General features: G+C 57.1%; 1 protein-coding gene across 13 annotated transcripts in view; it reads left to right on the top strand.

Moving 5' to 3' along the window:
- Positions 1–23,878, top strand: part of DTX2 (deltex E3 ubiquitin ligase 2) — a 44,794-nt gene extending 20,916 nt beyond the window's left edge. For 4 of the 13 annotated variants that reach the window (XM_063609511.1, XM_063609512.1, XM_063609513.1 and 1 more), the window contains 8 exons: positions 703–1,342; positions 8,709–8,809; positions 14,281–14,421; positions 18,252–18,325; positions 20,152–20,310; positions 21,264–21,461; positions 22,231–22,320; positions 23,261–23,878. In XM_063609511.1, the coding sequence (XP_063465581.1) occupies positions 703–1,342; positions 8,709–8,809; positions 14,281–14,421; positions 18,252–18,325; positions 20,152–20,310; positions 21,264–21,461; positions 22,231–22,320; positions 23,261–23,488 (1,631 nt within the window). In that variant the 3' untranslated portion in view covers positions 23,489–23,878. The other 9 variants (XM_055292747.2, XM_055292748.2, XM_063609515.1 and 6 more) reach the window with 5 other exon arrangements.
- The last annotated feature ends 455 nt before the right edge of the window (positions 23,879–24,333 follow it).

Below are 24,333 nucleotides of genomic sequence, written 5' to 3'. Positions count from 1 at the left end.
ATTTTAGTTTTATTTTTAAAAGTATGGGGTTTTTTTTCTGTTTTTGTTTGTTTGTTTGTTTGTTTTTTGTAGAGACAGGATCTCCATCTCCCTGTGTTGCCCAGGCTGGTCTTCAACTCCTGAGGTCAAGTGATCCTCCCGCCTTGGCCTCCGAAAGTGTTGGGATTAGAGGGTTGAGCCATCACTCCCAGCCCTGGAAACTGTGTGTTTTCAGGAGTGTCGTAGAGTCTCTGAAAACTGTGGCTGTCAGTCAGCTCCCAAGTCGTTACCTTCGCGGTGTGCGAAGTCAACTGAGAAAGATAGCAGACAGGATAAATAATAACACGGAAATTGCATATTGTGGCAGAGAGCAGGAAGTATTAACCGGGGAATGAAAGTGGCAGGTGTCATAGAGGTCGATTTGAAGTTAGCTAGGTGTGGTGGCTTGTGCCTGTAGTCCCAGTTATTCAGGAGGCTAAGGCAGGAGGATCGCTTGAGCCCATGAGGTCAGGGTGGCAGTGAACTATGATCACATCACTGCACTGCAGCCTGGGCAACAAAGGGGTACTCTGTCTCTAAAAATAAATAAATAAACAAATAGCAGCATGACTGTGTACCTACTGTGTTCCTATTTGTTTATTTTGGCTGTTGGAAGAAGAATTTGAATGTTCCCTGTATTTTGGGGTGCTAACAGACTAACCTTTTGTTTTCCTTCGAAAACAGGCACCATGCGGGCTGTGCGGAGACACCTGTTCCCCCAGCACTCAGCCCCTGGCCGAGGTGTCGTCTGGGAGTGGCTGAGCGACGATGGCTCCTGGACCGCCTACGAAGCCAGCATCTGTGACTATCTGGAGCAGCAGGTGGCCAAGGGCAACCAGCTCGTGGACTTGGCCCCCCTGGGGTACAACTACACTGTCAACTACGCCACCCACACGCAGACCAACAAGACTTCCAGCTTCTGCCGCAGTGTGCGGCGCCAAGCAGGGCCGCCTTACCCGGTGACCACCATCATCGCTCCGCCAGGCCACACAGGCATCGCCTGCTCTTGCCACCAGTGCCTCAGCGGCAGCGGAACTGGCCCCGTGTCAGGCCGCTACCGCCACTCCATGACCAACCTCCCTGCATACCCCGCCCCCCAGCACCCCCCACACAGGACCGCTTTTGTGTTTGGGACCCACCAGGCCTTTGCACCGTACAACAAACCCTCACTCTCTGGGGCCCGGTCTGCGCCCCGGCTGAACACCACCAACCCCTGGGGTGCAGCTCCTCCCTCCCTGGGGAGCCAGCCCCTCTACCGCTTCAGCCTCTCCCACCTGGGACCGCAGCACCTACCCCCAGGATCCTCCACCTCCAGTGCAGTCAGGTATCGTGAGCAACGGCCGCTCGTTTTGTCTGCCCTGTGTTTCCGCTCTTACTTAGCTGGGAAGACTCACCCCAATTCCTGCAGTTGCGGCTCCTGCCCCTTGGTCCCTGCCATGGCATCTCATTTGCATGTGCCATGTGGGTGCCGAGGTGCCGTGGCCGTCCAGAGCCTACCTGACCCCTTGTACCCGAGTCCTGGTGGTCACCACATGGGTTAGAATCTACAGTCCTTTCACTCACGATGATTAAGGGCCTCCACATGGAGCAGAGTTAAAGGCCTGTGGCCTCTGCTTGCGGGCTGCATGGCGAGCATTGTGCCCGAGAACACCGGGTCACTGCCTGTGCACTGACTCCCGCCATGTGCCAGGCCCTAAAGACCCAGAGACCAGAGTATCAGCCCTTACCCCTGAGCCCCAGTCTAGTGCAGGGGGCTGTCAGCACGGTGTGAGGGAGGGCAGAATGTGGAGCACGTAGAGGCAAGGTCTTGCCATGTTGTCCAGGCTGGTCTTGAATTCCTGGCCTCAAGCAATCCTCTTGCCCCAGCCTTCCAAAGTGCTGAGATTATAGGCATGAGCCACCACACCTAGCCCAAAAGGCCTCTTGAGGGATGAGCTAGGAGGAGGCCAGTAGACAGGAGGGTGATGGGCCTTGGGTGAGTCAGAGTTTTCCTGGGCATCTTCTGCCAGGAGTTGAGGCGCGTGCATCTGAGATCTTTCTGGGAGTTGAGAGTACAGGAAGGTGTCATCAGGGCTCTCTGAGGACATAGACATAGGCAAGCCAGGCTCAGGGAGGTGCTCCCCCAACTTCCCACCCTGAGTATCTGGGTCAGCCTGTTTCAGAGAACAGTGTGCTCTATCTGCCAGCACAGGAGAATTCTTAGAGGTGCTGGGACTTCTGTCAGCTCTGTTCCACCCAGCCTCCTGGAGCTTCTTAAGTTCTTAGGAATTATTTTGAGGCAAATTTCTAGGTAGTGCTAGAGCTGGGATTCTGGAGTTAAGTCACTTAATGTGGCTTTGTTCCTTTCTCCTGGTATTGGGCCCCGTTGGTCTTTCCTAAACCATTTCCGTTTCTCCCAGTATTTCTCTGGGGTCCCCGTCCCCAGCCTGAGGGCCCGCAGAAGTGCTGATGTGCGTCCTACCGGTGTGGGCCAGGCAAGTTACAGAAAAGAAGGTGGATGGGCCAGTCTATCTTCCCTTGGTGCTGGGCTGGGCATGCTGTGGCTTGCCCCACATTGTAAGTCAGGAGGGAACCAGGCCAGCAGGCTCCGTTAGTGGAAACAGCCTCAAAGGGGCCTGCCTCCTGGGGTAGGTGTAGGTGCATCCTGATTCCTTTGGTTTTCTTGGAGCTGGGAGGGGTGTAATTCACCTGCACGAGCCTATCCATGTGCTGATAAACAGGCTTTTCCCCTGCCTGATTTGTAGTGAGGCCCCCTGCAGTTAACCTTCCTCTGATGGGTGTAGAGCCAGATAGGGCTTAGTAAATACCTGACCTCTTAACCTAGCAGGCGGCAAGGTTCTCACAGCCAAGTGCATGTCAACAGCATCAGGTGAAAGTTACCTTGGATGAGAGAGGGCAGGCAAGGCAGGCAGGGCCTGTCTAGAGCCAGCGCCATGGGCTGGGGAAGCCCGAGAACCGACTTTTTACTGGCAACCACTGGAAATACCATGTGAGCGTGTGAAATCGAAAAATTTCCTGGAACTCATGCACAGCTTCCACGTGTCCCCTGGGAACAGGCCGTGATACAAGAAAGCGTGTCATCTGGGGCTGAGCTGCTGGGTGGCAGTAGATTTCCTGGTAGCTGAAGTTGATCCCTTTAAGCATCAAAACTTGTGTTTTAGTGATGTTGGATGGAAATGTTTCCTAAATGTGTCATGCATGCTCTTGTCTCCCTTAATGGAGAGGGTGTGACACTGCTTAGCACTTGGATGGCTTGGGGTGGTGGTTATGACCAGCAGTCTGTCACAGCTCAACGAGGTGAAGCCTGTGGGCGTTTTGCTCTGTGCTGAATGGCTCAGTGGCCCTACAAAACGGTGCTCAGCTCTTGGTGGCTTTCTGTTGTGGTGGGCTGCTGCTGCTGCTCTTGCCCTTGCGTCTAAAAGAACTCACTTCCTCTTCCTCCTGCTGCCACCTGTCTTTTGGCTTGTGGGATTGGAGTCATGGGGCCCAGATGGAGCCTTGCTCCTGACTTACGATAGGCCCTGGGTCTCTTTTCTTCTCTATTTTTTTCTTCTTTTCTTTTCTTTTTCTTTGTTTTTTGTTTTGTTTTGTTTAAGAGACAGGGTCTCCCTTTGTCACCCAGGCTAGAGTGAAGTGGCGTGATCATGGCTCACTGCAGCCTCAAACTCCTGGGCTCAAGGGACCCTCCTGCCTCGGCCTCCTGAGTGGCCAGGACTACAGGCTTGTGCCAGCCACTGTGCCCAGCTAATTTTTAAAATTTTTTGTAGAGACAGGTCTCACTATATTGCCCAGGCTGGTCCCAAACTCTTGGCCTCCCAAAGCACTGGGATTACAAGTGTGAGCCACTGTGCTCTGCCTCTTCTTCCTTTGAGCTGAGGGAGGATTGGACTGGTCAGTTTCTGAGGTTGCCTTCTGCTTTATTGTTGCTGTGGTTTTCAGGATGTAGTTAGGGCCCTACAGGAAAATGCCTGGTGGCCCTTAGGGCCTGGCTTTACCTCCCTCTGCTCCTCCAAGGCCTGGACCCCATGGATATTTGACCTGGGTCTCACCACTGCCCTGGTGGCCTTTGGGAATCATCCTCATAGGTAGAGGAATTGAGGCTCGGGAAGGGGACTTGCCAATGCCCAGCACACATGGCTTTGAGCGGGAGCATACGCCTCTAGCATTGTCTCCAGCCTCTGTAGCTCATGGGACTGGCTGCCAGCCCCAATCCCAGAGGGTGTGGACTTGGAGAGGGGGTTTGGATCTCCTTCCTCTCTGGCCTCCTGGCTTTGCCCCTCGCCCTGCATAGAAAACTCGGAGTCCTCATGTCTCACGTTTCCCACTCTGGGATCTCCTGGAGATGGTCACAGACAGGAAAGCCAGGGAGGGCCTAACAGGTGGACCAGGAGTCTGGGAGAGGAGGAGGGTGCCTGAGGCCATGACTATAGGGACTTCTCAGAGAAGGACACTTCAGGGGGCAGTTGGTGCCCTCATCGGGCAATGTTCTGCAGGTCCGAGCCCTCTGAGGATGGGGAGGGCGATTGATAACCTCTGATGTTCCGTCCACCCGTGGGGACCCGCATCTTGGGAACCTCTGAATCCTTGTACGGTTCAGTTCCTAGAGGTCACAGCAGGGACACACACCGGGGAGGAACTGTGATTATATGAGGGAAGTGGTGACATTTTTAGAGCTTTCTATAGAACATTCTCCTGGTTCTTGCTCTCCGTTCACAGGGTGAGCGCGCATTGGAAGCCTCGCTGTGCTTCTGCTTTCTCTAGTCCTTGCTTAGAACGGAAGCAAGCCTTCTCATTCAGATATGTGCCTCTCCCTGGTGAAGGAAGACCTCACTTCCTGGGATTTTTCTGTGGGATAGAGCAGCCAGGGACCCCATCTCTGGCGGGGGCGGGGCGGAGGGGGGCGCACCATGGGCTTAGAGCCCCTCTGGGCCAGTGATGCCTAGCCTGCTGCATAGCCCATTTGTTTTGTAGACTTGCAGTGCCAAACTTCAGCTTTCTGGGCTCCAACTACAGGCTTGAGCTCAGTGCTGCCCTAGAGGGTCCTGAATGCCTTCACTTACGGAACCTTAGAGTTGCAGAGACCATCAGAGATGATCTACTTTCCTTTAAAAAAAAAAAAAAAGAAAGAAAGAAAAGAGGGCTGGGCAGGGTGGCTCACACCTGCAATCCCAGCACTTTGGGAGGCCGAGGTGGGTGGATCACTTGAGTTCAGGAGTTCAAGACCAGCCTGACCAATGTGGTGAAACCCCATCTCTACTACAAATACAAAACTTAGCTGGGCGTGGTGGCAGGCGCCTGTAATCCCAGCTACTCGGGAGGCTGAGGCAGGAGAATTGCTTGAGCCTGGGAGGCAGAGAGGTTGCAGTGAGCCGAGATCACGCCACTGCACTCCAGCCTGGGCGACAGAGTGAGACTCTGAGAAAAAAAAAAAAAGTGGGAGGAAGAGTTGAAACAGGCTGAGGAAGGGGAGGGGCTTGCTCCAAATGAATGAAACTGAGTGTTAGGTAGAGCCAGGACCTTGACCCAGGTGTCCAGACTCCCTGCCCTTCTTAGCATTATCAGGGCCCCCAGATCCACTACCAGCCTTGCCTTTGGATCAGGAGTAGGCAAGGAGAGCAAGAAGCTGCTCTTTGCTTAGCATGGCCACAGAGGCAATCCTGTTTGAGAACAGTCAACAAACAAACTCAAACAGGCCATGCACGGTGGCTCACGCCTATAATCCCAGTGCTTTCGGAGGCCAAGATGGGAGGATCTCTTGAGGCCAGGAGTTTCAGGCCAGCCTGGACAACATAGCAAGATTCTGTCTCTCTCTCTGTATATATATATATATAAAATTAGCCAGGTGTGGTGCTCACCCATAGTCCCAGCTACTCAGGAGGGTGAGGCAGGAGGATCACTTGAGCCTGGGAGGTGGAGGCTGCAGTGAGCTATGATAGCACCATTGCCCTCCAGCCTGGGCAACAGAGCAAGACCCCAACTCTATGGGCCCAGCATGCTTCCACTGTGTCACTCTACCGGCATGACCCTACCTCTAAGAAAAAGAAATATGATGATTTAAGACCAAATGAGTGGCCAGGTATGGTGCCTCATGCCTGTAATCCCAGCACTTTGGGAGGCTGAGGTGGGCAGATCATCTGAGGTCAGGAGTTTGAAACCAGCCTGGCCAACATGGCGAAACCCCTGTCTCTACTAAAAATACAAAAATTAGCAGGGTGTGGTGGCTCATGCCTGTAATCCCAGCTACTTGGGAGGCTGAGGCACGAGAATTGCTTGAACCCGGGAGGCAGATTTTGCAGCGAGCCAAGATCATGCCACTGCACTCCATCCAGCCTGGGCCACAGAGCGAGACTCTGTCTCAAAAAAGATAAATCCAAAGACCAAATGAGTGACTTGAACATAATCATTGTAGGGAACAAAACCCTCATATTAAAAAAAAAGAACCTTTATTTTATGGTAATTAGGTTTCCAGAAAAGTTAATAAAAATAGTTGCGTTTCCATATCTCCCTCATCTGGCTTCTGACATTAACATCTTTCATAACCATGGTTTAGTTGTCAGAACCAGAAAATTACCACTGGTTGGCCAGGTGCAGTGGCTCACTCCTCTAATCCCAGCACTTTGGGAGGCCAAGGCAGGCAGATCACGAGGTCAAGAGATCAAGACCATCCTGGGCAACATGGCGAAACACCGTCTCTACTAAAAATATATAAATTAGCCGAGTGTGGTGGCATGCACCTGTAGTCCCAGCTACTCAGGAGGCTGAGGCAGGAGAATCGCTTGAACCTGGGAGGCAGAGGTTGCAGTGAGCCAAGATCACACCACTGTACTCCAACCTGGCAACAGAGCGAGACTCTGTCCCCTCACCCCCCCAAAAAAGAAAATTACCACTGGTATAATACTCTTAACTAAAGTTTTTTTTTTTTTTCTTGATTTTTCACCAGTTTCCCACTACTGTCCTCTTTCTGTCCCAGGATCCAATCCAGGGTCCCACTTCGCTTCCAGTTCTTATTCTCCCCGTCCTCCTCTGGGCTGGAATAGTTTGTCAGTCTTTATCTTTCATAACCTTGTTACTTTCAAAGAGGTGCTTTGTTGAATGTCCCTTAATTTGAGTTTGTCTTGTTTTCCCATGTTTGGACAAAAATAATGCCCTTTATTATTTCTTTTTTGACAGAGTCTCCAGTCTGGGCTGGAGTACAGTGGTGAGATCATAGCTCACTGCAGCCTTGAACTCCCAGGCTCAAGTGATTCTCCTGCCTCAGCCTCTCAAGTAGCTGGGACCACAGGTGCATGCCACCACACCTGGCTAGTTTTTTATTTTTTAGAGATGGGATCTTGATTGTTGCCCAGGCTAGATAATGCATTTTTGACATTAAATCCCCCCAAAATGGTGTTGCATCCCTCCCAGAGCATCCTATCATGGGGTTTATGATATTGACTTGTCTTTTACTGGTGATGAAGGTCATGATCATTTGCTAAAGTGGTTTCTGCCAGGTTTTTTCTCCTCTAAACAGGTGCTATGAGAACCTGCTTTTTTTTTTTTTTTGAGACAGAGTTTCTCTCTGTCGCCCAGGCTGGAGTGCAGTGGTGTGATCTCGGCTCACTGTAACCTCTGTTGCCCGAGGTTCAAGCGATTCTCCTGCTTCAGCCTCCCAAGTAGCTGGGATTACAGGCGCCTGCTACCACGCCTGGCTAATTTTTATAGTCTTAGTAGAGACAGGATTTTGCTATCTTGGCCAGGCTGGTCTTGAACTCCTGACCTCGTGATCCACCCACCTTGGCCTCCCAAAGTGCTGAGATTACAGGCGTGAGCCACTGCACCCAGCCATTTTTTTTTTTTTTTTTTTGAGACGGAGTCTTGCTCTGTTGCCCAGGCTGGAGTGCAGTGGCACGATCTCAGCAACCTCCACCTCCCGGGTTCAAGTGATTCTCCTGCCTCAGCCTACCGAGTAGCTGGGACTACAGGTGTGTGCCACCATGCCCAGCTAATTTTTTGTATTTTTAGTAGAGATGGGGTTTCACTGTGTTAGGATGGTATCAATCTCCTGACCTTGTGATCCACCTGCCTCGGCCTCCCAAAGTGCTGGGATTACAGGCATGAGCCACCACGCCTGGCCTGAAAGCCTGCATTTTGATGACCTAGTGAGTGTAAAATATCTTTTTTTTCTTTTTATTTTCTTTATTCACAACAGGTATGAAGTGATTGTTTTCAGGGTCTTTTTTTTGTTTGTTTTTGTTTTTGAGACAGAGTCTTACTCTGTCGCCCAGGCTGGACTGCAGTGATGTGATCATGGCTCACTGCAGCCTCAACCTCCTGGGTTCAAGCCATCCTCCTGCTTCAGCCTCCCAAGTACAGGTGCGCACCACCACACTTGGCAGACTTTAAAAATTTTTTTTGGTGATGGAGTCTCACTATGTTGCTCAGGCTGGTCTCAAACTCCTGGCCTGAAGTGATCCTCCCACCTCATCCTCCCAAAGTGCTGGGATTACAGGTGTGAGCCACCACACCCCTCCTGAGTCTCTCTGAATTGCCCAGGAAAACAAAACCAAAGGCCTCCACACAGAGGCACCCAAGGAGCGTGAAAGCGCAAAGGCACCTCAGTGACTCCCACCTGGCCATGATGCAGTGTTTCTCTCGCTCTCGTTTCCAATAAGTCAGCGGCGTGCCGTAAGCTCTGCTCTTTTCTCCCCCAGTGCCTCCCTCCCCAGCGGTCCCTTGAGCAGCCCAGGGAGCGTCCCTGCCACTGTGCCCGTGCAGATGCCAAAGCCCAGCAGAGTCCAGCAGGCACTCGCAGGTAGGTGCCTGCCCTCAGGCTGCAGAGCAGTCTGTGCCCTGCGGGACTCGGTGGGGAGGAAATTGTGATGTGGGGCCTTGTCACCCTCTGGATCCTCAGGGAGAGCCAAAGGGGCTCCCTGGGGGAGCATTCCCTCTTTCTGGTGATGGTGTCACCCCAGGGTGAGCCCAGGCGCCCCTCCTTTGGCTCTCTGGCGACATGGGGCCTGATGACGGTGGGCACTCCGGTGCAGACCTTTTCACATCCTTTAACATTTTTGCATTGAATTGCATTATATTTAAATCGTCACTTTCCTGTCCTGAAATGCTTTAAACCTTTCCTTAAAGGGGCCCCTGGGGAATTAATAGACCTATTTCAGCTGTAGTTACTCTTACATCTTGAATAAGAGGCACCTTTTGGGTCCAACCAGATCTTTTGCTGTACTTAACCGTACATCTTACATCTTGGAACTGTTTTGGGTTTGGTTTGGTTTTTTTTTTTTTTTTTTTTTTTTTTTTGAGACGGAGTCTCGCTCTGTCGCCCAGGCTGGAGTGCAGTGGCGTGACCTCGGCTCACTGCAAGCTCCGACTCCCGGGTTCACGCCATTCTCCTGCCTCAGCCTCCCGAGTAGCTGGGACTACAGGCGCCCGCCACCGCGCCCGGCTAATTTTTTATATTTTTAGTAGAGACGGGGTTTCACCGTGTTAGCCAGGATGGTCTCGATCTCCTGACCTCGTGATCCGCCCGTCTCGGCCTCCCAAAGTGCTGCGATTACAGGCGTGAGCCACCGCGCCCGGCCTGGTTTGGTTTTTTGTGAGACAGAGTCTCGCTCTGTCACCCAGGCTGGAGTGCAGTGGCACTAGCCCAGCTCACTGAAGTCTCGAACTCCTGGGCTCAAGCAATCCTTTCACCTTAAGAATCCTTAAAAATACCTACTGCTGGCCCCCATGCCCATTCTGTTTTAGCAGCCTGGCTAGCAGGGTTTTCAGAAGCTCCACAGGTGGCAGGGTTTTTTTTCTTTTTTCTTTTTTTGAGATGGAGTGTCTCTCTCTCACCCATGCTGGAGTGCAGTGGTGGGATCTCGGCTCACTGCAACCTCTGCCTCCCAGGTTCAAGCAATTCTCCTGCCTCAGCCTCCTGAGTAGCTGGGGTTACAGGTGCATGCCACCACGCCTGGGCAATTTTTGTATTTTTAGTAGAGATGGGGTTTTGCCATGTTGGCCAGGCTGGTCTTGAACTCCTGACCTCAAGTGATCCACCCGCCTCAGCCTCCCAAAGTGCTGGGATTACAGGCATGAGCCACCGTGCCTGGCCTTTTTTTTTTTTTTTTCTTGTTGTAAGAGACAGGATCTTGCTCTGTTCCCCAGGCTGGTATGCAGTGGTGCAGTCATAGCTCACTGCAGCCTCCAACCCCTGGGCTGAAGCGATCCTTCTGCCTCAGCCTCCTGAGTAGCTGGGATTACAGGCACATGCCACCATGCCCGGCTCGTTTTTTATTTTTTGTAGAGACGGGGTCTCACTATGTTGCCCAGGCTGGTCTTGAACTCCCAGGCTCAAGCCATCTTCATGCCTCAGCCTCCCAAAGCACTGGGATTCCAGTCATGAGCTGCCATGCCCAGCTGAGGTTATTTTCTAACTTCTGGAAAGTGCGAGGTATGTAAGGAGGTGTATGGCGCCGTCGTTGTTCACAGGGTGATGTGGCAGAATTCAATAATGAGTTGGTGTTTTAGGGGAGTCACTGTCGTAGTGGCTGAGAGGGGACAGGCCTGGAGGCAGGGCGGCCAGTGCAGAGCCTGACCTCAGACCTTGGGGCGCCAGCCAAGGCCTGACCAGCTTCAAGGCAGTGGAGTGGAGGAGGAGGTTTGGCTTGAAACATTCAGAGGCAGGAGCCATCAAGTGGGGGGTTGTGAGGGGGGATTGGGGGTAGACTGAGGCCTGCTGGAGCGCAGCCAGTCACGACTGAGGAGCAGCCTGGGGCTTGGTGTGTGTGAATTCCTTTCATCCTTAAATCACTGAGGTGGGGGCTTTTGTTCCCGTTTTCATTAGAGGAAACTGAGGCTCGGAGAATTTAAAAGTTATCTGCCAGCCTTTGGCAGAGCTAAGACACAGCCCCGGGCCTTCTTGCCTATGACAGTTCGGTGCTGAGTCTGGGGTGAGGTTTGGAGGGGGCGATGGCTGTAGAGTGGCCAGTGGAGCTGTTCTGGGGCAGTGGGATTTGGCTGTGGGCCTCAGAAGAGCAGTCTTGGCTGGAATGGGGTGCCCCTGACCCCTCATGGGAGCGTGTGCGCCATAGAGACCGCGGGCGGGACTCCGGGAAAAGGAGCCTGAAGAGAAAATGAAGGAGCAGCCAGAGAGAGGTGGGGGCAGGAGGGAGAGGAGCTGGAGTGGGGCAGGGGAGACAGAATTAGCAAGACACACTGGCCAGGAAGTCCCTGCCCACTGAAGTCACCGTGCGGCGCCCTAGGAAAGTCACAGCGTACCGTGTGTGCGTGTGCGCGTGTGCGGCCATGGTGGCGTTGGAGACAGGTTGCGGGTAAACAGACGGGGCCTCCACACGGTTCCTCATGGCCCAGCTCCTTCCAGCTCTGGGGCTCTCGCGAGCCTTTGTGGCCAGGCCTGACAGTGAGCAACCTCTGAGGCCATGACACAGATCTGAGTGCCCTGGGTGTGGAGTTAGCACCTGCCCCCTTCCTCTGCTCTTGAGGCTGAAGGTCCTGTCCAGGCTGCATCCCAAATTGTCCATCCTGTTCTCTGTCCCCATGGCTCTCAGAGCAATCCTGGAGCTAAAGCAGGTATTTTAACCTCATTTTACTTGTGGGGAAACAGATTCGGGAAGCTGGTTCAGGCCTAAGGAAATAGGAGAGCCTGGAGGCTGTGTGGACTGCTGCCTACCCCAATTCAAGGCCCAGTGTTGGTACCTACTGGGGGAGCATTGTCTAGGGGAGCAGGGAATGAGAGGAGCCTGGCCAGCACCCCGGAGCCAGAGCTGGAGAGCAGCGTCCTATCACCCTGGTGTGCTTGTGGGTTGAGGAATTATACCAGGCCTGGCTGCGGAGACGAGCCTTTGTGCACAGGGTTTTTCAGGGAGGTTTATAACCAGGAGGTCATGCTTTGGAAGGACTGGGTGCTGGAGGCACTGCTTCCAGGTGACAGTGCCTCCAGGTGACAGTGCCTCCAGGTGACAGTTCCCCTGGCTGTGGCATAGCCCATTCCCTCTATCGGGTGGGGGCAGGGACTGTGAGGCTGGGGCCAGGGTCTCAACCCCTCACCTGGTCACAGCAGCGGTCCATCCACAGCTCACACTGCTGCCCAGGGCAGGGATGGATGTCAGCAGCCTGCCCAGGACTGCTCAGCTGGTGAGGGCTGGCACTGGGCTTGAACTCAGGCTGGGGAGGTCAGAGTGCACAGAAGAGAGGCTTGGATCTCAGCGCTGGTCCTGGGTGTCAGAAGGAGGGGTGTCTGCAAATTGGAAGTAAGAGTCAGTGAGTGGGGGCTTCACTCTTCGGGGCTCTGACAGTGGGAATCCTCCCATTTGGGTGGAGAAAAAGGCTGTGGCCCTCTGAGTTATTCAGGTGATTTGGGGGCTGTCAGGAGTTTGGGGGGCTATCCCTAGCCCTCCTCCTCTCCAGGCTTCTGGGTTGAAACTTGTGTGTTTGTGATTTGAATTCAGGGGAGTGGGTCCTGCATTGAAAAGGACATGTGTCACTCATGCGGCCTCCTGGGGGCTGGTGGCGGCCCAAGGATGTCTTAATTCCTCAGCAAACACAAAGGGCTGCAGGCCTCCCAGGAACCAGGCACTGCCCCGGCGGGGCGCTGGAGATGCAGCTGTGGGTGGGACCTCATGGAACTCGTGCTGAGGGAAGACAGGCCATAGAAACAGAGGGGAGTGCAAAGCAGGAGTCCAGCAGGGCAGGGCAGGAGGCTTGGAGGGACAGGCCCCATCAGGCAGTGTTCAGGGAAGGCCTGCCCGCCGAGGCAGTGCTGCCGGAGAACACTGGGTAGGGAGACGTGTCCTGGCCTTTGGTCCTCCCAGAGGATGTGGGCAGCGCAGAGGCACCAGGTTCTCTTCAGGAAAACTGCACCTGTCCCTGTCCTCTCCCATCTCTCTGCCACCCACGCCCGCTTATCCTTCTCTCCACCCAACATTCAGTTCCCACAGGAGCTGCATTTGAGCCCAGGAACAAGCTTGGGATGTTGGGGGCATTGCGCTCCCAGGCTCGAACCTCTGTCCTCTGATGCACGCTTTGGTGTCTCCTGCTGAGCGGCCACTGCAACTCACCCTGCCCACCTCGGCTCTGCCGCCCAGGCTGGTGGCTGGCCTCCGCTTCTGTCCCCACAGCCAGGCACATGTGCCGAGTCAAGAAGCTTTGTTCTTCTAGTGGGGGCGCAGTGGCTGGCCTGGCTGCCCTTCACCCCTGAGTCACGCCATCTGTTCCTGGATGGGGAGTGGGGTCCAGGAGGACTGGGATCTCTACCAACTCCCCTGGCCCCCGGCTGTGCCCAGCTCCTGAGCCAGGTTCTGCAGACCCTGGAAGCCACCTTAAGGGATGGCTAAGGAGCTCTGGGCTTCCCCTTTCTCTGGAGAGGAGGTGCTTTTGACCTGACTGACCGATGACAGGGAGGACCGGGGAGCTGGCACTATGGAGAGCGGGGTAGGCCGAGGGTGTGGCAGGAACGGGTCCGTCCAGCAGGACACGCTGGGTACCAGGAAGTGTTGGGTCATCAGGGAGCACGAAGGAAGCAGTGTCAGAGGAGAGTCCCCCAGGGCAAGTGTGGGGTTCCCTGCAGGCATCGGGCAGCGGTGAGCTCTGGAAAGAGTGGCCGGTCCATCTCAGCATAGCTGCTGGCCACAGGCCCACCCTTGCCCGAGGGCACCAGAGCCACAGCCTGGGGCTTTGCTGCAGCCTAGCCCTCACAGGATGGGGATGCTGCAGTGTGGGAGCAGGCCCAGGGGCCATGTTCCTGCCCATCCATCCCAGCACTGTCGCTGAAGGCTGTGGCACCCAGATCAGCCAGGAGGGGCATGGAGCACACACAGCGCCTAGTGGAGGCTGGAGGCCTAGTAACCCCAAGCCAGGAGGTCCCAGGGCCTCCTGGGGAAGCTGAGCCCTTGGAGCCAGCCCCACCCAGGAGACCCCATGCCCTGGGCGGCTTCCTGGAGTGGCGTCCTCCGCCCTCTGCTCTCCTGAAGTCATGGGTCCTGCCCTGATCCCCACCTGCACACTGAGGGCACAGGCTTGTCTGTTGCTTGTATAGAAACCTGTGGGCTCTGGGGCCAGGGCTACCATGAGCCAGGCTGCCCCACCCTCTGATTCCTGGCCTGGGTAGTCCTGGCAGCCCCCAGAGGCCACATTCCCCAGGGAGACCTGTGCATCCCCGTGGCCATTGATGGTGTCACGTCCTTGGCCTGAGCAGGGTTTGTTGGCGTCACATGCCAAATGAGTCTTCTAATGTCTCTCCCTGTCTGCGTGTCTGATCTCACACCCGTGCAGGCATGACGAGTGTTCTGATGTCAGCCATTGGACTCCCCGTGTGTCTTAGCCGCGCACCCCAGCCCACCAGCCTTCCCGCCTCCCGTCTGGCTTCTAAAAGTCACAGCTCAGTTAAGAGATTGAGGAAAATGTCCGTGAAAGGTAGTTCTTGTTCCCAAAAGCTCTCTGGCCTTTGCTAAGCCTCCTTCCAGCCTCGCTGCCTCTGACTCTTCTGCACAGACCCTCTTCCTTCTTCTGCTCCTTGTCTCCTGGGGGAAGGGGCTCAGTGGCCCTTCTCCCTGCCCCTGCTTGGCGGCAGAGGCGGCCCCTGGAAGCTGACTTTCCACCACAGCCCCAGAGTTCAGCTCCTCTCCTCCAGTCACAGCTGGCCTGAGGGGGGCTTGTTCTTGAGGACTTTGTGATTTTTGTAAGCAACAAGTTGTAGGTGAGAGGCGGCGCCCAGCTCAGGATGCGGGGACAACCGTCCCTTCCACCAGGGCCAGCATGTGTCTCGGGAAAGGCCCCCAGACAGCGGCCCAGGTCTGCTGCCCTGGCCCCCAGCCCTGTGTGGCCGCCACGTGGGCTGCTTGAGAGGGGTCCCTCGGTGACCCCTGCCCTGCTCGTGCATGGCCATGGAAGAAGGGGCTTTAGGACCACAGCAGGTCCAGGGAGTTACAGCAAGACCTGCTCAGAGCAGCCTGTGATGGTCAAGTTCTGAACCTTTCCCGAGCGGGTGCTGGCCCTGCTTCCACCCCTGGGCTGTGGAAGTGTGGACTGCGGCCAGTCCAGACGCTCTTGAGTGGGCGTGGTGGCGGGCAGGGAGAGTGGCCATGGCCCTGCTGGCTCTCAGTGGCTGTGTCATCTCAGCAGGTACTTTTGGAGCCTCCGCTTAGCAGAGGGGCTTGGCAAGGACTAGGAATTACTCGAAGCGCCTGGCATGTGGCAAGGGTGGCTTCCGATCGTGTCCGACCTCCAGGCCACAGGCGAGGAGGTGGGCTCAAGGAGGGGTGGGCCTCGAGCTCCTGCCCCCAGCCCAGGGCTCTGCATGCCCTGCCCTTCCCCTGCCCTGGGGGAGGAGCCGGACTTGGCAGGCCGGGCTGGCAACCTTCTGTGGCACTCGGGTTTGCCTGGGAAGGACACGCTCTTGGCGGGTCACCTGATTGGCCCCTTTTGAGACATGTGGCTAATGGAAAGCTCCCTTCTGTTCTGAAAAGCTGCAAGGGCTGGGGTGGGTGGGCGGGGGTGGGATGCTGTGCCCGGCCTCACCAGGGCTGGGCAGAGGTGAGGCCCAGGCTCACCCAGAGATGGCTCTGGAGTTGGCAGGCTTTTCCAAAGGAAAAGGCCCCCCTCAGCCTGAGTAGGGCATTCCAGCCACACGGAGGGCCACCCTGAGCTGGGGGCCATCGTTCTGGTCTGGCGTTCTCGCCACAGTGACTGGAGTGTGGGTTCAGGCAGTCTGTATGGGTGTGTGGAGGTGTGGGGGCCGTGGGGGTGTGTGGGTTGTGTGTGGGGTGTGTGGAGGTGTGTGGGGTGTGTGGAGGTGGGTGTGTGTGGGGTGTATGGAGGTGGGTGTGTGTGGGGTGTGTGGAGGTGGGTGTGTGGAGGTGGGTGTGTATGGAGGTGTGTGGAGGTAGGTGTATGGAGGTGTGGGGTGTGTGGGGTGTATGGAGGTGTGAGGTGTGTGGAGGGGTGAGGTGTGTGGGGTGTATGGAGGTGTGAGGTGTGTGGAGGGGTGAGGTGTGTGGGGTGTGTGAGGTATGGGGGGTGTGTGAGGTGTGGGGTGTGTGGAGGTGTGGGGTGTGGAGGTGGATGTGTGGAGGTGGGTGTGTGGAGGTGTGTAGAGGTGTGGGGTGTGTGGAGGTGTGGAGTGTGGAGGTGTGTGATGTGTGGAGGTGTGGTGTGTGGGGTGTGTGGAGGTGTGGGGTATAGGTGTGTGGAGGTGTGGGGTATAGGTGTGTGGAGGTGCGGGGTGTGTGGGGTGCATGGTGTGTGGAGGTGTGCAGGTGTGGGGTGTGTGGAGGTGTGTGGGGTGTGGGGTATGTGGAAGTGGTGTGTGGAGGTGTGTGTTGTGTGCAGGTGTGGGGGTGTGTGAGGTGTGGGGTATGTGGAGGTGCGTGGTGTGTGGAGGTGTGGGGTGTGTGGAGGTGTGTGGGGTGTGGGGTATGTGGAAGTGGTGTGTGGAGGTGTGTGTTGTGTGCAGGTGTGGGGGTGTGTGAGGTGTGGGGTATGTGGAGGTGCGTGGTGTGTGGAGGTGTGGGGTGTGGAGGTGGGTGTGGAGGTGTGAGGGTGTGTGGGTGGAGTTGGGGGTGTGTGTGTGGGATATGTGGAGGTGTGGGGTGTGTGTAGGTGTGGGGTATGTGGGTAGAGTGTGGGGTGTGTGTGGGGGGTGTGGATGTGGATTGGGGTGTGTGTGTAGGTGTGGGGTCTGTAGGTGGGGAATGTGGGTGGAGGTGTGGGGTGTGTGGAGGTGTGTGGTGCATGGAAGTGTGGAGTGTGGAGGTGTGGGGTGTGTGGTGGGGGTGTGAGTGGAGTTGGGTGTGTGTGAGGGTTTGGGTGTGGATTGGGGTATGTGGTGTGTGTGTAGGTGTGGTGTCTGTAGGTGTGGGGGTGTGGGTGGAGGTGTGGGGGGTGTGGGGGGGGTGTGGGTGTGGATTGGGGTGTGTGGTGTGTGTGTAGGTGTGGTGTCTGTAGGTGTGGGGTGTGGGTGGAGGTGTGGGGTGTGTGGATGGGGGTTGGAGGGTGTGGTCTTGCCAGCAGCTTCCCTCCAGGTCACAGCAGCCAATGCCATCACAGCAATTCCAGCTTGGTTACATATTCGTCTTTCCCGTTTGAGATCAGGGAACCGAGGCTCAGAGGTGGCATGATTCAGTCACAGCAAGAGAACCAGAATTAAACAAACCATGCCGACTCCAGCCTCCACCCCACCACGCCACCTCCCTGCCAAACTGTCCCCTCCTTGGCCCTTTTTGGTGTAAAGGGAGTTCAGCAGGTGCAGCTGGGAGCCCTCAGGCTTAGAATTCTCTGCAGCCCCTGATGGCCATGAGCTTGGGTTCAAACCAGAGCCCCTTCTGGTCCTGGCGTCTGGGACGACCGCAGCCCCACCATGACCTTGGGGTGGAGCCCCTGTCAGGAGCGCCTCCACGGGTGGCACTGGGCTCCTCGTCCCTCCTTCACCCCCGCACGGCTTGGCTGCTGGCCTCTGTGATTCTGCTACTCCCGCTACCTAGAGAAAGCCCCGGGCCGTGCCGATCCTCACCAGCTCGGGGAGCTTCTTGTCCGTAGGAGAGGCTTTACTGGATGCGGGGTTCGGTGTTTATGGAGATGCAGCCCTTCTCCCTCCAGCTTCGTGCACATGTGCACAGACAGCGAGTGACGCCGTCAGGGTGGGCTCCTGCCACGTCTTGGCCCCTCCCGAGAGTCGCTGGACTTAGGAGCTAGTCAGCACATGACAGACCTTCCCAGTCAGTGGCGGGCGTTTCCCGGGACAGTGTCGGTGTGGCGGTCAGCGTGCGTGCAGCTGCCTGTACATGCTGGACCCCAGACTCCCTTCTCCCTGCAATGTACATGCCAGGGTAATGCAAGTTGAATCAAATCGTGCTGCCACAACGCCCCCTGGAGTAGTTTGTGCCGGAAGCTGCTGTCTGACTCTTCCGCGCAGCCTCAGAAGCGCCGGGGTCGGTTTCCTCACTGAATGTGCGCGGGGATGCGGCTCCCAGGAGACTGTGCTGCTGTTTCTGCTCTTCTGCATCCTCCATGGCTCCTGGGGCTGAGCCGGGTCCCCGGACGGTGGGACTGGGGAAGGCTTTGCCCGACAGAGCTCGGGGCTCTGTGCCTGGCGCTGAGCTCTCCCGTCCCGCACACTGGCCTCCCTGTCTGGGCCCCTCTCACATTTCCTCCTGGCAGCTTGGACCTCTGACTTGCCTTCCTCACCCTCTGGCCTCCTCTCCAGCCTGTGCTCCTCAGGACGCTGCTTATGTATTTCTCTCTTCTAGGAGCGACCCCGAAGCCAGAGCCAGAGCAGGTCATAAAAAACTACACGGAAGAGCTGAAAGTGCCCCCAGATGAGGTTTGTGTCTTGGGACCTTGGCTGCCTTTGTTTCTGTTTGGAAACAACTCCAGATGGAAAAGGGCACCCACCCCTTCTCGCTTGAAGGGTGCTTCCCAGGTGCCTCTGGGTGCCAGGGCCTTGCTCCAGCCCCTTTGGTTTCATCTCCCAGCCTCCCGAGACCCACATCGTTATGGTCTGAACTTTGCACTTAAGGAGCTGTGGTCCTGAGCAAAGCCCCTCCTCTCCCGGCCCTGGCCTCTCCATAGCCTGATGGCCGTCCTGGGAGCAGGAGTTCTGGAGACAAGGAATGGGCCAGCCTGCCCCACTCTCCACCGTGCGGATGCTGGTGTAGAAGTGAGGTGGGCTCGTCCAGGTGGCTGTCCTGCCCACCACCTGTTGGGAGAGCTGGTCAAGGTTCCTATAATTTTTTTATTCTTAAAGAGAGGGGCACACACTGTCGCCCAGGCTCAGTGCAGTGGCGTGATCACAGCTCACTGCAGCCCTGTCCTCCTGGCCTCCTGTAATGAACGGGACCAGTCAGAGTCCTGCTGCGCTTCCATAGAACCTGAACCTCTGCTGAGCCACGTTTTGGGGGCTGCAGCACCACTTTCCCCTGATTTTAGCGGGGAGCCCTGGAGATACTGTTGGGGGGATGGGTGAATGGCCGGGAGTACCAATACCCAGAGATCTTCAGATACTTGGGGGTGGGTGGAAGGCCGGGAGTACCAATACCCAGAGATCTTCAGATACTTGGGGGCGGGTGGAAGGCCAGGAGCCCCAGTACCCAGGGACTCTTCACTTGTCTTTCTCCAGTCTGTTGAGTCCATGAGAAAAATCTGGTAAGTAAAGGTTTGGAAAGGAGCCTGAAAGTCCTCCTCATGTGTCCCACCCCTTCCACAAGCCCTTGCCACATTCCCATCTGCCCAGCGCTCAGCTGTCTCAGCCCTGGTGCCCATCTGGTGTGACTAGGCCGTTTCACTCCAGGCTCCTCCTCTCCAAGCTGCCGTCTGCACAGCCAGCACGCGACGTGGATCATGGGAGCACTCCCTGCCTGGAACCCCCAGCAGGACCCCCAACTCACACACAGCCCCAAGCCCCTGAGTGTGGCAGCCAGAGCCCCGAGGGCCCGCCTCTCCGTGATCCTGTCTCATCTCCTGCTCCCAGCCCACCCCCTGCCAGCTTTAGTGCCCATGTGTTGGCTCCTCGTTCAGAATGTCCTCCTCCCTCTTCCTGGGTGCCCACTCTGTGCTTGTCCACCTGGCAATTCCTGTCTCCCTTGTAAGACCCCACTCTGAGGGCCTTCCCCAGGATCCTGCCCTGTCTGTCCTCCCCATTTGGTGGCTCCCGCTGTCATGTCGGGCCTGTGCTGCTGGTAAGCCCTTCAAGGGCACAGGTCCCAGTGACTCACCTGTGTTTCCAGCCTGTGGAATGGACTTTTTTCTTTTTTTTTTCTGAGACGGAATCTCATTCTGTCGCCCAGGCTGGAGTGCAGTGGCACAATCTCAGCTCTGCAACCTCTGCCTCCTGAGTTCAAGCAATTCTCTTGCCTCAGCCTCCCGAGTAGCTGGGATTATAGGCGCCCACCAACACGCCCAGCTAATTTTTGTATTCTTAGTAGAGATGGGGTTTTCCCATGTTGGCCAGGCTGGCCTCAAATTCCCGACCTCAAGTGATCGGCCTCCCAGAGTGCTGGGATTACAGGCCTGAGCCACTGCGCCTGGCCTTGGAATTGACTTTGACCACACTTCCAGCATTTCAGCACATGAAAGCCTCTTTTTCCAAGACTGGCCCGTGTCAGCCCAGCCCACTGTTGGTGAGCATGACCCGTGTTTGGTCTCCTCCAGGACTGCATCATCTGCATGGAGAAGCTATCCGCAGCATCTGGATACAGTGATGTGACTGACAGCAAGGCAGTTGGGCCCCTGGCTGTGGGCCGCCTCACCAAGTGCAGCCACGCCTTCCACCTGCTGTGCCTGCTGGCCATGTACTGCAATGGCAACAAGGTGCCCCTACTGGCCCGGGCCGAAGGCGGGTGGCCTGCCCCCACAGTCCTGAGCTGGCCCCTGCAGGGGCGGGAGGGTTCCAGGGGTGGCTGTAGGAATGGGCCTCTGCAAAAGATGATGCTGGGCATGGGGCCAGCTTGAAGACCTTTCTAAAGGCCTGGCCAGCTCTCCTAGGCCTGCCCTACCCTCCTAGGTCTGCCCCACTCTCCTAGGTCTGCCCCACACTTTAGAAAGGAGGACCAATGTGGCTGGTTCCCTCCACCCCTCCAGCCAGGCCTGAGAAGATTCTGGGCTTCTCTGAGCCTCAGGGCACCGCCTCCCCCTCGGCCACTTGTAAGCACCGCAGATACTGTCTGCCTTCTTCCTTACAGCATCCCTGTGCAGTGAGCACAGTGCTCATGAGGGAGAGGCCCAGAGCAGGGGCTGTGCCCAGGGTCACCCCACTGGGAGGTGGGAGCTAGGCCTCGAGGCAGGGCTGACCCTGGGCCCCACGGCAGCCTACACATGAAGAGCCGCGCCCAGACCGACCCCCAGCTGCTCTCCCTGCATCGGCCTTCAGGCGGGATGGGCATAGTTTGGAGGCTTAGAGAGCTGAGTCATGTGGCGCATCAGAGCCTGGCTTGGCCTTCCCTAGTGTCTGCTGTCCTGGGCAGCCAGGGCCCAGCTCTGCAGATCAGGCACTGCAAGGCTGTCTGTCCAACTGCAAATGCGATTCACCCATGGAGATTTCTGCCCAGGATCCGAGTTTTCCCACTTGCCACCTGTCTCCTGATAGCATGCCCCTTTAACGAAAATGGCATGAGTTGCTGGTGCAAAACAAAGCTTTTCAGGGAAGCTGTTGGAAGCCAGTTTCTGGGCAGGAGGCTGCCAGCAACTCCCTGGGATGGCAGCCGGCCCATTCCCAGGGCCCTTTACCATCTGACGGTGGAGGTGACGGTCTTGGGTGTTCTCAGACTACCAGCTCAGTGGGTTGCGTCTGCCTCTGTCAGGATGGAAGTCTGCAGTGTCCCTCCTGCAAAACCATCTATGGAGAGAAGACAGGGACCCAGCCCCAGGGAAAGATGGAGGTATTACGGTTCCAGATGTCGCTCCCCGGCCACGAGGACTGCGGGACCATCCTCATAGTTTACAACATACCCCATGGCATCCAGGTGAGGGGCCTTCCTGGAGTCCCCCACTCCTGGCCACTCCTCTTCCCACCCCGCCCACGTCCCAGCAGTCTGCCCCTGGATCAAGGCTGAGGATGCCCATGTCGCCAAGCTCAGGCTCCCAGGTCCCCTAAGGCCAGGGCCATGGAGGGCTGGGAATGGGGAGGCAGTGCTGGGGCTTAGGGCAAGCTCTTAGGGCTGTGGCAGCAAAGAGCTGGCCCTCCACTCTTTCCCGAACCAGCGAAGCCTTCCTAGAGGAGGAGCCATCTTAGCCGGACTTGTTCTGGGCAGAAGGGCAGGCAGTTCAGTGGGAGGAACCCTGTGGAGGGGCTGGAGAAGGGGGGCCACAGCAGGGTGTGCGTCGAGGAACCTTGGGTTGAGAGTGGCAGGGCCAGGTGTGTGGGTGTCAGGAGCCCAGGCACAAGGCCCCAGGGTCCCAGAGGAGACTCAGACGGGCCCTGGCCCTTTCGGTCTCCTGTCTTGAGCCAAGGTGGATCACAGGGCCCGGGGCAGGGTGGGAAGATAACGGGGCAGCAGGCAGCGGGCACTGGCTGCCAGCCAAGGTCCACCTGTGGTGGATGGAGGCGTCTCTTTGTCTTGTTGAACCATGAGCCTTTCCCCTGGTTTCCCTCCACTTCTCCACAGCTCAGAGAGAAATTGAGGAACATTCGGGGTTGGCATCTCGGAGTTGGGGAGGAGTTGGAGCTCTGCAGGGGCCTGTCCCTGTGCGGGCTCTCAGAGCACCCTATCCTGGTGTCTGTTCCTCCCGCAGGGCCCTGAGCACCCCAATCCCGGAAAGCCGTTCACTGCCAGAGGGTTTCCCCGCCAGTGCTACCTTCCAGACAACGCCCAGGGCCGCAAGGTGAGTGCCACCACGCACCCCAGGGGTGGACGGGGCCCTGACCAGGCGGCGGGAGGCCAGGCGCCACACTGGACTCTGCTTCTGCAGCGGAGGACAGAGGCTGAGGCCAGGCCGAGTGTCTGCTGCTCTTTTCTGGGGACCTGCTGTAGGTACAGGGAGGGCAGCCTGGACCTCACAGAGCCTCGAGGGAGGAGAGGCCATCACCTTCCAGCACCCTGCTGGGTGGGGTCAGGAGCTCCTGAAAGTCAGAGTATGACAGGGAGGGACCGGGGGCCGTGTTAGACCAGGTGACCAAGGAAGGCTGGAGCAGTTGTGTCTGCACTGAGACATGAATAGGGACTTTGTGGCTGCAGAGAAGGCTGGGGACGAGCCTTCCAGGAAGGCAGGACAGCTGGCGAGGAGGGTGGGAGCGCGAGGTGTGGGTGTGAAGACAGGGCCGCCCCCCAGCCCAGCCCCAGGGGTACAGCTGGTTCTGAGCGCCCAGCAAAGCCACGGAGGTGGAGCTGCTGATGGAGCTTTGAAAAAGCTCTGGCTGTGTGAAAATGGGCTCGAGGTGGCGGAGCTGGAGGCAGGGAGAGGGCCGGGAGAGGGCAGGGAGGCCTGGATTCCACCAGGGAGGGTGGGTGGGCGCGCACTCGTCCAGCACCGGCTGTGGAAGCAGGGAGGACTCGAGCATGGTGCCTGGGCATCAGGACCAAACGGATGGCAGTGCCGGGCACCGAGGCGAGGTGCACTGGAGCCCAGGCTCACGTGGGATCCTAATGTACTGTCCATTGGGCAGTTTTGGGGTCCCCGCAGATGGGGTGAGTGCCAGGGAGTGGATGAGTTCACCTAGGAGGGGCTGGGATGGGAAGAACATGGTGCCAACCTGTGCCCGCTCACTGAGCCCCTCTCACTCCCCGTCCCCTCCTTCCTCTTCCCCCTCCTCCTCCCCGGGCAGGTCCTAGAGCTCCTGAAGGTGGCCTGGAAGAGGCGGCTCATCTTCACAGTGGGCACGTCCAGCACCACAGGTGAGACGGACACCGTGGTGTGGAACGAGATCCACCATAAGACAGAGATGGACCGCAACGTTACGGGCCACGGCTATCCCGACCCCAACTACCTGCAGAACGTGCTGGCTGAGCTGGCTGCCCAGGGGGTGACCGAGGACTGCCTGGAGCAGCAGTGACCTTGCACCCCAGCACGCCCGCCTCTGGTGGCCACCCCGCTGCGCCATGGCTGGCTGGGTGGCCAGGCAGGAAGTGCCCAGCCCGAGAGGCTGGGAGGTTTGTTGAGGGTGTGGGGTGTGCCCCACCTGAAGCCGAGGCTCCCCCTGCCTGCCTCTCTCTCCTCCTCCCCTCCGAGAATTGGGCAGCCCTGGGCAGTTGTACTCATGGGGGCTTAAGATGCAGCTACCTCAGTGCGCAGGGCCCGTCTGTCCTCTGGGGGCTGCTTCGGGCCCGCAGTGCTCGGGGCCTGGCGTGGGGTGAGTAGAGACTTCCCCAGCCTGGATGGGCGTGGGTTCTGGGTCAGCTTCTTTTACCTCAATTTTGTTTGCAATAAATGCTCTATAGCCAAAGCCAGCAGGTCCTGAGTGTGTGCATGCATGCGTGTGTGCGCACTTGTGTGTGTGTGTGTGTGTGCCCCCCCACTTCCTGCATCAGAGCAAGAAGGGGTCGCATGGGCTCATCAGCTCCCATTTGATAACTGAAGAACAGGCCACAGCGAGGCATGGAGGAGCCCACGGTGCTGGGCCGTGCGGCCTCCACATGCCCCACACTGATCTCCCTGCCGTGCCAGGGGCTGTCACCCCACAGCACCAGCTGTCACCTTTGTGGCCCTGGGGTTGTGGTTCACAAAATGCCACTCACTTAGGATTGCCGCTGCTATCTCTGTTTTACTGATGTGGAAACAGGTCCAAAGGTGCAATGACTTGAACCAGGCATGGTGACACATGCCTGTTATCCCAGCTGCTCAAAAGGTCGAGACAGGAGGCTCACTTTAGTCCAGAAGTTTGAGATGAGCCTGAGCAAA

This window comes from Symphalangus syndactylus, chromosome 9, assembly GCF_028878055.3.
Source record: "Symphalangus syndactylus isolate Jambi chromosome 9, NHGRI_mSymSyn1-v2.1_pri, whole genome shotgun sequence".
NCBI classification, from domain to species: Eukaryota; Metazoa; Chordata; class Mammalia; order Primates; family Hylobatidae; genus Symphalangus; species Symphalangus syndactylus.
This window is presented reverse-complemented; position numbering and strand designations above follow the sequence as displayed.